Here is a 13,795-nt window from a genome sequence, read left to right as displayed (position 1 = left end):
ATGACTGATATGAAATTTGGTATCTAACTAATTGCTTGTGGACCCTTTTTGGTAGGATTACATAATTAAATTTCTGATAATAGAGTTCTGTTTTTTAACATTTTATTTTTTTGTTTTATTATTTATGGCAACTCTCAGTGATTACAGATAAAAGCCCATCCACTAATAGATATGATACCAAATAAATAAATAAAGCCCATCCAGCCCGGAATGGACTGTATCAGAAATTTGCTCTCTCATAATTCAAGGAGTCTGTATTGAAAAATAATAATAATAAAAAAAACAATAGCTCTTGGAACTTTTCTGACTGGGTAAGGAAAGTTTTGGTTTAATCAGGGGTATCAATGGGTAGGTTTGATTGGTTTTGGTCCGGTCTAATCGATTACCACCAATTTAATGTTCTGTATCGATGTCGGTTGCTAGTCCTTAATCGTGATCTAGTTAATTGGACTATTAGGGTTATAATCGGTCTTTGAACGAGTTAATTAGATTATAAACAAACTACTAAGAGATCATAAACAAGTTGATCAAGCTATAAACGAACTAATCAAGTTATAAATGGTTGGTCATGATTGGTTCCAAATGGGTGTCCATCGGTTGGGCTATGACCAAGTATTGTAAACACCCAAATTATTATCAATCTAGGCCCGACATCGAACCATTTGCTAACAAATTGTTACTAATGGTTTCTCCCATTAGTAACATCATGATTTTTTCTATGAAGAACAAAAATAACATCATGACTATTTTGCCAAAAAAAAAAACATTTCCTGATTTTCCTTTGAAGATCAGGAGTAATGTGTAATTTATCCTATTATAAATTAGAAATAGAAAAACATATAAATCAATCATTATTAATATCATGATTTTTTCTATGAGAATAAAAATAAAATCAGGACTGTTTTACCAAAAAAATAAACATCCTGATTTTTATTTATTATACTTTTTTCTCGACATTCTAAGGTTTGTTTTTCAAATATAAATAATTGGATTTCCGATACTACCCCTGAATGGGGTCATTCCCGCCCTGCGATGCCACTTGGCTTTCCAGAAATATAATCCCAACTAACCCCTACTCAGTTCCACCGTTCCAACAACCAAACGCCCCTCCGTTACTGTCTTTTCCCCAAACCTTATAAAAACCCTTCCCATCACCTCTCTCTCTCTCCAAAGCCATCTTCCAAAGGGGAAGAGCGATCGAAAGGAAAGGTAAAGAACAACAATGGCTCTCGCAAGCAGCTCTGCTGCGTCCACCAAATCCCTCCTCCAAACCGAATCTCTTTTCTCTACTTCCAAACCTCACCAACCCTCCTTCCCTCTCCTCCCAACCAAACCTAAATCCAGACCTATTAAACCCATCTCCGCCGTCCATGCTGCAGAGCCCGCCAAGAACCCCGTTGTCGCCGAAAAGCTCTCCAAGACTGCAACAACGGTGATCCCTAAGACCACCACCACCCCTAGTAAATGGAGCGTCGATAGCTGGAAATCCAAGCCTGCCCTGCAACTTCCCGAGTACCCGGACAAGGAGGACCTTGAATCTGTTCTCCGCACTATCGAATCCTTCCCTCCCATCGTCTTCGCCGGAGAAGCCAGAAACTTGGAAGAGCGACTCGGAGAGGCTGCAGTGGGAAGGGCTTTCCTTCTTCAGGGAGGAGATTGTGCGGAGAGTTTCAAGGAGTTCAATGCCAACAACATTCGTGACACCTTCCGTATCCTTCTCCAGATGGGTGCAGTTCTCATGTTCGGAGGCCAAATGCCCGTCATCAAGGTTAGATTTTTGTTTTTACGCTCTCTTTCTTTCTCCAATTATGAGATTTGGGTGGTGTTGTATGTGATAGAGATGGAAATTGAAAATTTGTGCATTGTTACTTTAAAGGTTGGAAGAATGGCGGGTCAATTTGCAAAGCCCAGATCGGATCCATTTGAGGAGAAGAACGGAGTTAAGCTTCCAAGCTACAGAGGTGATAATGTGAATGGTGATGCCTTCGACGAGAAGTCTAGAACCCCTGATCCTCAGAGGATGATCAGGGCGTACTGCCAAGCCGCTGCCACTCTGAACCTTCTCAGGGCTTTCGCCACCGGAGGTTATGCCGCCATGCAGAGAGTCACCCAGTGGAATCTCGATTTCACGGAGCACAGCGAGCAAGGCGACAGGTTTTTTTAATCAACTTCCCTTTTCCCATTGTGGCGTATGAGTTTGATTTTGTTATTCTCTGTTTCCTTTGGAAAAGCAAAATTCTACCTTCAGTTTGGTCATTTTGGTGAATCCTTCGGGAATTGCTGATTCAAGTATAGGGAAAGTTCCCAGCAATAAAGCTTGCTTTTTGGGTCCTTTTCGTTTGGTGTTTGTGGTTTTCCGAGATGACTTTGAGGTCTGATCTGCAATGTGATGACTTGGTTAATAGTCTTTTGAATCAACTTCGACGTATCAGGGTATCAGACGTTTCCTCTAATCTCTTGGTCTCCTATTTTTTGGACGGTTCAAAGAAATTTCTGCCTGGTTTCTCCCAATAGTTGAAGTTTTATGGACTCGGGCCCACTGCCGACTACTGTGTCTAGATGCAACTGGGCCATGTCCTCAACTGTTTCAGTCTTTTAGATTGTGACTTAGCTGTTTGGCTGATTCTACAGGTACCGAGAACTAGCTCACCGGGTGGATGAGGCCTTAGGGTTCATGACTGCTGCTGGACTCACCGCAGACCATCCAATCATGACAACGACCGAGTTCTGGACATCCCACGAGTGTTTACTACTACCCTATGAGCAGTCTCTTACAAGGGAAGACTCAACCTCTGGCCTCTTCTATGATTGCTCTGCTCATATGCTTTGGGTTGGAGAACGCACCAGGCAGCTGGATGGTGCCCATGTCGAATTTTTAAGAGGAGTTGCCAATCCTCTTGGTATTAAGGTATACTACAAATGTCTGACTTTGATTGAATCAATTTCTGGGCAATCCAATCCCGTGTTAGACATGCTTTCAAGATAGGTTGGTTCCAATTGTATTGCAATGGATCCGTTTTATCAGAGTTAGTCCATAAGACATACAGTTGAGCCAATTCTCTTAATCGTCTGAACTTTGTATTCATGAGTGTTTCTTGAATTGATTCAACTTGTTTAAGTTCTATGTAGCTTCCTTTTAGGTAAGTTCTCTGTTTTATCCCACCTAGGTGGTGTTTTACATGGCTTTCCTCCATAAGGCATAATATGTGATTCTATATGAATTTTCTTTTGGTGTGTTAATAAAGATGGAGTCAGCTAAAAGAAAGTGATTTGGTGCTTTCAATGCAGGTGAGTGATAAAATGGATCCAAATGAGCTAGTTAAGCTCATCGAGATTCTCAATCCTCAGAACAAGCCTGGGAGAATTACTGTGATTGCTAGGATGGGAGCTGAGAACATGAGAGTGAAGCTTCCCCATCTGATCAGAGCCATTCGGAGGGCAGGGCAAATTGTAACCTGGGTTAGTGACCCCATGCACGGCAACACAATTAAAGCTCCTTGTGGTCTCAAAACTCGCCCGTTCGATGCTATCAGGGTCTGTTCTTGCTGAATATTTTACGTATTTGATTTGTTTCCTTTCCCCCTTGTTTTGATGGCTGCATGCCTTAGTTTGGATCAAAGGAGTTCTGAGTTCTGACTGCCATGATTTTAGAATAGTTGCTTAATATCTTAGAATTAAGTTTATTATAACGACTTTCTTGTTCCATACAAGTATAGCATTAGTTGTCAAGGTGTCACCTAGGTGCCGCCTAGTCCTCTTGATGGCCAGGCTCTCTCCAACGTCTTGGGTTGCCTAGACGTCATGGCATTTATGTTTCGTACGAGTTGGAACACCTACTTATTCGATGGAGATTTCAATTTTTGTAATTGTGGGAGTTAGGTGTGAAAATTAGCCAAGTAGGTGTCTGAAATGCCCACCATATGCTTGTCATTGTCAACTGATTCAGTGGAAACTAATCCAATTCTCAAATATTGGGTATCTGAATATCCAGACAGGGCCACTTGGTTTTGCTCTCCAACATCGAATGGTAGCAGTGGTTTAAGGAGTTACCGTCATGGTTGATGGCCAGTATATTTCGGTGTTGGTGGTGGTGGTGATGTTTTTGTTTATTGTTTATCACTTGGGGAGGAGGGGGTAGGTGGGAAGTCTGAGAGTGGTGTTTTGTAGAAACTCTTCTGAACTCCTGATAAGTATTTACCAGATTGGTTAATTGGCCTTATGTTCACACTTTAGAGAACTTAGGAGTTCACTTTCAAGCACCCGTTACCCTTGAGAGGTCATTGCTTAACAGTGATCCATCAAAATTCTTGATTGAAAACTCGCTCCACCAATCATTGCCTCCTTTGTATTGTCAATCGTATCCAAAGAAGTCCCATTTAAATTTTTTTTTTTTGGTAAAAGAAGTCCCATTTAATAAGATACTTTTGAGTGGTCCATTAGTGTCACTTTCCAACCTTGTCATATATATATATATATTACCTTTATATACTTTACAGCCTTGAGGGTAGCAATGCAAGAAGAGTATTGCCAAGAAAAAATTGCCAAGAAAAGGATACTTCAGAAAATGATGTATGTAAATATAGATAAGGTTTTTTATCAAGGAAAAAGGTCTACTGGGTTGGTGAGAAAAGTTTGACACAGATGTGCATGCGAAGCAGGAAATCTGTGGCTATGAATTTTATTCTTTAACTATTCTAAATTCTCACTTTTTTTTAATGATTTCATAAATCAGATCAGAATCCGCTGAAATCAAAATCAGATGATCCTGATTCCGATTATGCTTGTTTTCTGAATCCCTCTTTGAATCAGCCATGAATGCGTTGGATTTTCAAATTCCTTCTTTTAGTCTGTAAAATAGCAGAAAATCAATTAAACCTCTCTCCTGTAGCAAGATTTATACAAATCTGTACTTTTTCTCTATTCCAATCTATAGGGATCTGACAGGTTCTGATCTGATTTGAATTGGAATCAATAGAAGTGGATCCCATAGCTGATTCTGGGTTCTTAAACCTTGCTCAAATTTAAAATATAATTGGTTACCCCTGTACTTCTCTGTTCTAAAAAAAAGTTCAAATTTATCAATCATCATATTAACAACATATGTGTTGGCAGGCTGAGGTCCGGGCATTCTTTGATGTCCATGAACAAGAAGGTAGCCATCCGGGAGGTGTTCACCTTGAGATGACAGGGCAGAATGTTACAGAGTGCATCGGAGGGTCACGGACCGTGACTTTCGATGATCTTAGCTCTCGCTACCACACCCACTGTGATCCAAGACTCAATGCATCTCAATCTCTTGAGCTCGCCTTCATAATTGCCGAACGTCTTAGAAAGAGGAGGATCGGATCACAGCCCTCTCTGGGTTCCTTAAGCCTGTAGAAATTCTAAAGGTCCCTATGTTTGTTCTATTCTCTTCATTAGTGACCCTTTCAATATATTTGTTGCGGCTTTTGCAGTTCAATTTACGTCCGTAATGTGTGTATTTTAGAACAAGTGATGATTTGAGAGTGGAGAGGAATAAATTAATGGGTATTATGCATTGAAATTGAAAGCATTTTAAGGTCTACTCTTTCAAAATCTGTTATGGGCCAACAACTGAATCAAGAATCTGTGTGTATGGGGGGGGGTATTAGGTGGCACATGACCTTGGATTTACCCACCAGCTTGAGGAAGTGCAAACACCTCTTGTAAAAGACAGGGAAGGGGGGGGGGGGGACGACTAGTGTGATTGCATTTCCTCTACCAAAAGCTCAAGGCTTGATCCTCAGCCAAGGTTTCAAGAACAGGAATCAGAATTGGTCGGGTCCAGCTGATTCCGATTTGATTCCGTTTCGAATTGGAGTGACAGAATCGGCCATTATCTTCCCTAACCGTAGATAATAGATATAAGATACAAATGGGTCAGTTCGAATCAATCGGATCGAGATCTGAACTGGACAATCCCATTCTGATTCTTAAATCCTTGGCCACAACCAATCAACCTTTTGCACCCTTGCCCTATAAAAGAGTTATAATGGGACTTTCAAGCCCATAAGACTTAAGAGCCAGTTGAGTGCATCGTCCCCAAGAGGTCAAGGGATTGACTTCTCCTAATAAAAAAAATGCTGCAAACAACTGTTAGCTCGGTTGGTTGATGGCATGCCAGTTGAGTGCATCGCCCCCAAGAGGTCAAGGGATTGACTCCTCCTGATAAAAAAACACTTCAAACGTAGAAATGTACGCAGCCTAGCCTTACCTCTGTTTACCTTAACTCAATAGACACCTCTCCACCCTTAATGTAAGGAACCTTCCCTAAATGCTAGGGTATAACATGATACAGGTAAGTTAAACACGAAGAAAGCAAGCATAGCCTAAATAGGCACATTGTTTTCCTTCAGCAGATAAACATTTTTATCCCTAAATGCTGCCTTAGCTGGAGTGCCTTCGAAGACATAAACCAACTCTTTTTTACCGTGTCATTTCTCAAAGAAGATTTGCAAGTGTTGGCCAACTCCTAGGCCAATCCACCACTTCTCTGGAGAATGGGCTTAGGCCCTCCTCACCTTGAGAGGTAAGTTGGTCTGTGATACCATATGTATGTTACCTTTCTGTGCTCTACCTCCTTTGGTGGGAGAAAAACAAGAAGTGATAGTCCAACTCCTCTCACACATATCAGCAGATTTGGTCATCCATTGTCTTAGAGGTTCATCAAATGGTTGTTGCTTTCCTATTTTCCCTTCTAGGGTCTCGAGTAGGAATAGACACATTGTTTCATCCTGGGACCTTCCAGTGCAGCTCTCCCCCCCCCGCCCTCCACCCCCAGCCTTCTCGGTCTTCAGGCGTTGGTTGAGGTTTGGCCTGGGATGTTTTGTTGCCATGTTTTCTCCTCAGTCCATTGCCCTGCTGCTATTTTGCTTTAATGTTGTTTGAACTGGTGGTCGGACTTTCTGCAAAAAATGTATTTTTGTATGTTATTTGGATCATGTTAAGATTTTTCTTTTGTTTTATTCAATTTTCTCTAATGTTTTCATGCATTCATGAATCAGCATAGGTTTTTGCATTACAATGGCGTATAAAATGCTTGAGATTTCAAAATTTTCTCAAGCATTAATGCATATCATGATGGAAGATGGATTGTGCTTGCCAGGTAGTATCCAAAATGTGAATATTATCACAAAATCTGACCAACAACTAAGCTGCCATATTGTGACAAGCCAGAGTCCTGTTAAGAGAAGCTTTTCTTAACTGATTGCAAAGACAATTTTTCCCACAATAAGTAACATAGAAGCTTAATCGATCATTTTATTTAGAGGAGTGAGGAAGGATACATGATTAATAAATCTCATTCTCCATTAGCTAGATGTGACAATTTGTAAACAACAATTTAATGAGCTTTCACTCAATTCAACTAGAAAATTTGATAGTACTGGACAGCCATTACACATTTGCATCATGAGGAAGAGGGCTTTCCATGATCTGTATCTTTTGTTTGGGAGGAACAGCAGCATTGAGGGACATGACCATGGGCTTAACCTTTTCGATAACCTTTACAATAGAAAAGCACATGAGACGATACAGGACCAACATCCCAAATAAGATAGCTAAATCAACCCACTTGGAGTAATCCATCTCTACTTGCCAATTGTTTCTCAAAATTTCTTCCCCAGTGATAGTGGATGGCTCTCCTACCTGATTATTAGGGAATGTTAGCCCTTCAAACTCATTCTTATAGAAGCCTTGGTAAGCATACTTATGGAAGGAAATGTAGTACATTGGGTATCTCCAGAAAGGTTTAGGGAGATCATTAGGTAACCGAAAGAAGCCTCCGTTGAGTATCATCAGCCCTTGAATTCCAGCACCTATAGTTATGCCCAACAGAAAATTCGGCACAATGCTTGCAATAACCATCATCTGGCTTTCAACCAACATGTTGGAGACAAATAGAACCAAGGCAAAGTATATGAAGTGTCCAAATCCCCCACGAAGGCCAGCAAGATTATAACATATAGCTCCAGGTACCAAAGAGTTCAGAAGCAAGTAAGGAATGGAAGAGATTGTGTTGCTGATAACAAATGCTCCTACGCCATAATGCCCGTTTAATCTTTCTCGTTCGAAGATCTGGATTTAAATTTTGAAGAGACAGAAGAACAACAATTAATGGCCATAAACACATTGCAACTTCTATAGTAATTTGGAAAAAAAAAATTTATTTTGAAGCTAATTGTCCTTCACTCAAAATATTGAAACAACTTATAAGAAAAATTAGTGAATGTGATGAAGATCAGCTAACCTTCATGTCCTCTACAAAAGAAGGGAATCCACTGATGGCCATAAATGTTATGAATGAAGCTACAAACATGAGAACCGAAAATCTGGGCTGTAAAGTTAAGAACTGATAATTAGATATGATGCATTCCATTCTTTTAGGACTCACCAAATTAGAATGACCAATTTTTTTTATTTTTTATTTTTACTTCGTATATCTACTTGATAGGGATGGTATGGATAGTTCTCTGCAGTCACCATCTTACCTGAAGTGAGTCAAGTGACCCAGAGCTGGAACCAACATTGTAAAAAATAGTGCCCAGGCATATACACAAGACTATGTAGATCGCAAATCTTAACCAATAGTAGCCTAAATCACGATTCATGTTCACAAAGGACCTTCTTGTAAGAACAAGGCACTGGGTAAGGAAGCTAGCTTGGCAACCCTTCTTCTCCAATGCTTCTCCTTCCTACAAAAGCAGATTGTATACTTTAGGTTTCTGATCCAAACAGAGATCAATTTGAGATACAAGAAGTTAACACCATAGATGAATTCAAATAACTGTTTACCTTTTTAGATAACACAGCTACTTGGTTCGTTACTTGTTGACAAGTGTTCGATGATTTGTATGACTCAACAAGAATGTTGATTATTTCGTCCGTGGTTAAGATCTTCCCAGCAAGGCGTTGTTCCATGTCCTAATGGCAATTGTAAAAATCTTAAGTTCATGAATTGGGTTTTACCGAAAAAGCTTAAGAAACTTTGTTAATTAATCACAAAGGTTAAGTCCATACCTCATCAAAGTCTTTATTGATTGTTTTAAGGTAATGATCAGATGGGTTCCTCTGGGCTGGGCATGAGAAGCCATTCAATGCAAAGAACTGCATTTGGAATATTTAAGAATCATTTCAACAAACACTTGATAAAATATACAGATAAATTTGAATTTCATATGTATAATTACCTCATTTGCAGCAGATGTAGCACCAAAGTAAATTGTTCTACCAGAGGAGAGAAGGCAGAGATTGTGGAAAAGCTCAAAGACTTCACTGCTTGGTTGATGGATGGATGCAATAACAGTCTTTCCATCTTGTTTTGAAAGGTTTACAATTCTTTTCATGACATGGTAAGCTGCTGCACTGTCCAACCCACTCGTTGGTTCATCTAGGAAGAGAAGCTTTGGTCGTGTTAAGATCTCAATGCAAATGCTAACTCTCCTCTTTTGCCCACCACTAATCCCTTTGTTGCCCCATCCCCCTATCCGTGTGTGCATGGAATCTTGCAACCCCATTTCTCGTATCGTTGTCTCTGCTCTCTCCTTCTTCTCTGTTCTTGACATTGAATTAGGTAGTTGTAGCTGAGCAGAGTAGTATACAGCTTCTCCAACCGTTAACGTTGTCATTAGAATATCATCCTGTGTCACATAAGCCTAAATGCAATGGAAAACGAGAAACGTTGCAATGAGAAATTGTAATGAAACACCGGAAGGTATGAAAAGGTAACCTGGTGATGAAGGCATCAATTACCATTAATGGTCAAGAAGAGATAAGATGATCTATTTTCTTACCGAAGTCCCAAATGCTAGAGTTTGTTTTCCACCATTGACAAGCACATTTCCATGCTGCCTTGCACTTGGACCTAGTCGCCCTGCAATGGCAGCTAATTTGTTAGAATATTTTCAGGAAATTTTCTTGGAGTTAATTAAGCAGAATAGAAAAAAAAAATCAAGTCTTTTTAGTAGGCTGAGCAACAATTAGACAAGCCATCCAGTGGGACAGAAATGTAACTACATAGTACTCCCCTTTCCTCCTCATCTAAGGGTGTCAATCGGGCGGTTCAGTTTGGGTTCGGTTTGGTTTTTTCGGTTTCGATGTGAGTTGCAGGGAAATCGAAACTGAACCAATAAGGATTTTTAGGTTTCGATTTTGGTTTGAAACCAGATTATAGGCTGGTTTTGGGGTTGTTTTTAGTATTCGGTTCGGTCCTATCGGGCGGGCCAATCGGTGGTCCATCAGTTTAGCCGAAACCGAATTATGCTCTAACTCGTAAACCAGACCTGACCAATAAGGCCTTGGTTCGATTTGAATCGGACTTGATCGGGTCGGACCAGGCCGATTTTATCGATTTGGCTTAGGTTTTGACACCCTCATCCCATAATTGAAGCAACGGTTGTGTATGTACATGGTGTGCACAAAACTATTTACATTAAAATAGGATTGAAAGAACTGAATAGAAACCCCAAGGTGGTGTAGCTCAATTAGCAAAGGAACGTGCCTAAATTGACATGTGTCCTAAGTTCAACTCCCCTTATTGGGCCTAGTCTCATGGCTTTTATGGGTGTTATAAGATCCGGTGCTAACTTGGTGGGTGTGTGTGTGTGTAGGCCTAAGACCCCCCAGGGGCTAGTAGGGCCAAAGGTCTAGACACTGATGTTAGCAGATAAAAGAAGAGGAAGAAGAATTGATTAGATAATAATGTTGGAAGAAGATGATTGTTTGCAAAGATTGGGATATTTGCAAGGGTAACCTACTTATTCAAGGGAATCTTGGCGTGAATATTCTGATTCGAATCGGGATTGGTCGAATTGGCCACCTCAAAATCATGATTCTATATCTTAGGTGACTATTGAGGGTTGTTGTCTTGTATTATGTTGTTTAGGTTATGAGTTGCCTTCGGAGGGCCATTTAGAACTTGTAAAATTTTTTTTAGGGTTTTCATGAGATAATTTGGGAAATTGTATCTCTCTGTTTTCCCTATTAAGATTTAAGGGATTGTGTATAAAAAACAAAGAGGCTTGAGGAAGAGACTGCTTGTAAACCTTTCTTCAAAGTGGATTTTATAGATTTCCAAATCTTGAAAAGATCTAAGAAAAAATTATTCATGTGACGTGTTTGTATTGATAACAGAAGAGGTGTTTGGTCACTAATTCATCACTAACTATTGTTTGACACGTGGCAAATTTTTTCTGGGATCTTTTCAAAACTTTATGTTAAAATAACATCACTAAAACCAGTTAAAAAAAGAAAGATACACGGGAGACATAGCCCACCTTACCCTAGACCCAAGGTTCAAAGAAAGTACTCTCACACTCAGTCTAACAGGAAAACGCCTTACCTAGCCCAAAGCCAAAATACCAAAAAAAAAAAAAAAAAACTCCAGCCAAACACGAAAAATTGGGAGGCCCGCCTTGTCCTCTCTGATAATGTGAGAGAGTAGACAAAAAAAAAGCATCAATAAAACAACAGAAGGAATTTCTGCAACTTTTTTAATTTCGAGTCTCCAACAAACGAACCAAAATACATTGCAAACTCTTCTGTTCCTATGTCTTTCACCTTTAGCGTCTAACACTGTAGGTAGTCACTTCACGGATCTTTGTTTCCTCCAATTCCCTAGTGCCTCTAATAAGAGACTTGGGGGTGGAAGAGGGAGATAAACTCAAAAGTAACTTTAGTGGGGAGAAGAAATGGACATGAGATGAGATTCCTTGGGAAAGAAAGGAAATAAGAAGATGAGAGATAAACTCAAAAATAACTTTTTCATGAATAGTGCCAAAATCTTACTCTCGACAAATATAAATGCATTTAATGAGCTCGTCTAGAAGTTTCTCATACCATCTAACCAAAGTACTAAACAGTCACATTTGTGATAGTTTACTTTATCCAATTTTTACCGTCAAACAAACAGGGCCTTATAGATTCATGACAACTACTAGAGAATTAGATTAAAATGGAGCATATAAAGGTTTTAATTGACAAGATATAATATACTAAGTAACATGGAAGTAGTATTGGTGATCATCACCTGCCAAGGTATCAAGAAGAGTAGACTTTCCACAACCAGAAGGACCCATGATGGCCAAGGCCTCGCCGGGTTGAACGTACCCAGTGAGCCCTTGAAGGATTGGTTTGCTCCCACTCCTTCCCATGGGTATTGTCACCCATAGATCCTCCCATGTCAAGAAAACACCATCTCCTTCCTTCTCCGACGAGCTACCGCCTTTCGGCAAGGGGTCAGCTTCCGGTAGTTCTGCTTGAGTGTCAATGTCATTCATCTTCGATCCAAAATCTTTCAATTCCATCATGCATTCATGGCGACGTGATCCTAATGGGCTTCGATTCATGCTGCAACTTGAGACTACTTCAATTTCAGAAGCCATTAATTCTCTCTTCTCTACTGAGACTCTAAAATCTACAGAGAACTTAGATTAATTAATTGTTGCCTAGACTCTAGTAAGAGCACTGCAGCATGCACCAGTAGTAGCTTAAGCCCATAGAGACTATATCAAGGGGTACATGCGATATTTAAAGGCCTCTTATTATGAAGCATGAGAATCACGAGAAATTTTTTTTTAAGTTAGTTTGTTGTATCTACAAAAATTCAAACAAGATAGGTAACTGATTCTTTCGTGGGTCCTTCACCCTATGGGATTCCATTCAGACAGAAAAAGATACCGGGAGGATATTTTGGAAAGATGTTAAAACCTAAGAATTGAAGGGTTTGTAAACCTTAAAATGGTGGGGTAGCTTTTGATTCACCGTGTGGTGGAGGGAAACTTGAGAAAAGTTAAGGCAATGAGGTCCATCAGTTGCATTAATATAGTGGTTGTGATTTGTGAAATTCAAGTTTACTTTATCCAATAATTTGCTTCTAAGTCGTAGATTATGACAATAAGGATGATACATATTTCTAAGTTCCCAAAAAATGTGAAGCTCATGCATGAACCTTAGGCAGCCGGTATGTATGGACTTCTTAGAATTGGTTCATGAAGACTTGAAACCTCTACATTTATTAACTTTTTTTTTTTTTGGTCTATCCTACTCAAGGGCCCACAGGCCAACTATAAGCTAAGGGGGAAGGCTAAGACAAATCCACAATCTACAACTAGGGGGGTGGGGGTGGGGGTGGGGAGAGAGAGGTATTTTTTTTGGCACAGTATGCAATCCAGGAGAGTCGATCCCTTGACCTCTTGGGGGCCATAAACTCAACTTGCAATGCCTCCAACCAATCGAGCTAGCGGTTGTTTGCCTGACAATCGAATTGATAGCAACATTTAGATTCTTTTGGCTCTGTTTTATTTGAAATAAATTGGGTATAAGAAAAACCAAGTTAAAATATCTAATTGTAATATTGGTTTATAAGAAGAAAATTTTAATTACAATAAGGCACATTATTTTATATTGGTGTATGCATGCACGGTCGTGTCCCCTCTCACAAAGATTTGGAAAAGTCATAAACCCCCCACCCATTAATTAATGTATTGAAACTCCCACCCTCTCACATACATGGCCTACACAGCTGTGTATGAAAACTTTTCCCTTAAATTAAAGGATTGAGTTCTCTGGGCTTTCTAGGTCTATCTCTTTCCTCCCAAAACAGGGTAGATATGTCATTTCATAGGAGAGGAGAGCGAGATAGACACAAGGATGCGCAAGCATACCTTTTGCTTTGAAATATAGAACATTATCCCTTAAAATGATTTAGGAGAGATAAAATACTTTTTATGATGTTTTTTCGGACAATTATGTTGAAACAATCTAGGGTTTTTAAGTT

The 13,795-nt window shown here is 39.8% G+C and overlaps 2 protein-coding genes across 2 annotated transcripts; one reads left to right on the top strand and one right to left on the bottom strand.

Moving 5' to 3' along the window:
* Window positions 1-1,168: 1,168 nt before the first annotated feature.
* LOC122662198 (phospho-2-dehydro-3-deoxyheptonate aldolase 1, chloroplastic-like) lies at window positions 1,169-5,547 on the top strand. The gene is made up of 5 exons (XM_043857780.1): window positions 1,169-1,768; window positions 1,877-2,154; window positions 2,632-2,908; window positions 3,289-3,534; window positions 5,113-5,547. Exons 1-5 carry the CDS (start codon window positions 1,223-1,225, stop codon window positions 5,377-5,379), a joined length of 1,614 nt encoding a protein of 537 aa, XP_043713715.1. The 5' UTR covers window positions 1,169-1,222; the 3' UTR covers window positions 5,380-5,547.
* A 1,755-nt stretch (window positions 5,548-7,302) lies between these two features.
* Window positions 7,303-12,416, bottom strand: LOC122662190 (ABC transporter G family member 1-like). The gene is made up of 9 exons (XM_043857767.1): window positions 12,304-12,416; window positions 12,047-12,231; window positions 9,813-9,892; window positions 9,210-9,674; window positions 9,040-9,126; window positions 8,815-8,943; window positions 8,511-8,714; window positions 8,270-8,356; window positions 7,303-8,097 (listed from the first exon to the last, which is right to left on the bottom strand). Exons 1-9 carry the CDS (start codon window positions 12,399-12,401, stop codon window positions 7,417-7,419), a joined length of 2,016 nt encoding a protein of 671 aa, XP_043713702.1. The 5' UTR covers window positions 12,402-12,416; the 3' UTR covers window positions 7,303-7,416.
* Window positions 12,417-13,795: the final 1,379 nt, after the last annotated feature.

This window comes from Telopea speciosissima, chromosome 1 (assembly GCF_018873765.1).
Source record: "Telopea speciosissima isolate NSW1024214 ecotype Mountain lineage chromosome 1, Tspe_v1, whole genome shotgun sequence".
Lineage (NCBI taxonomy): Eukaryota > Viridiplantae > Streptophyta > Magnoliopsida > Proteales > Proteaceae > Telopea > Telopea speciosissima.
The sequence above is the reverse complement of the archived record's forward strand: the minus strand, read 5'-3'. Positions and strand labels throughout refer to the sequence as shown.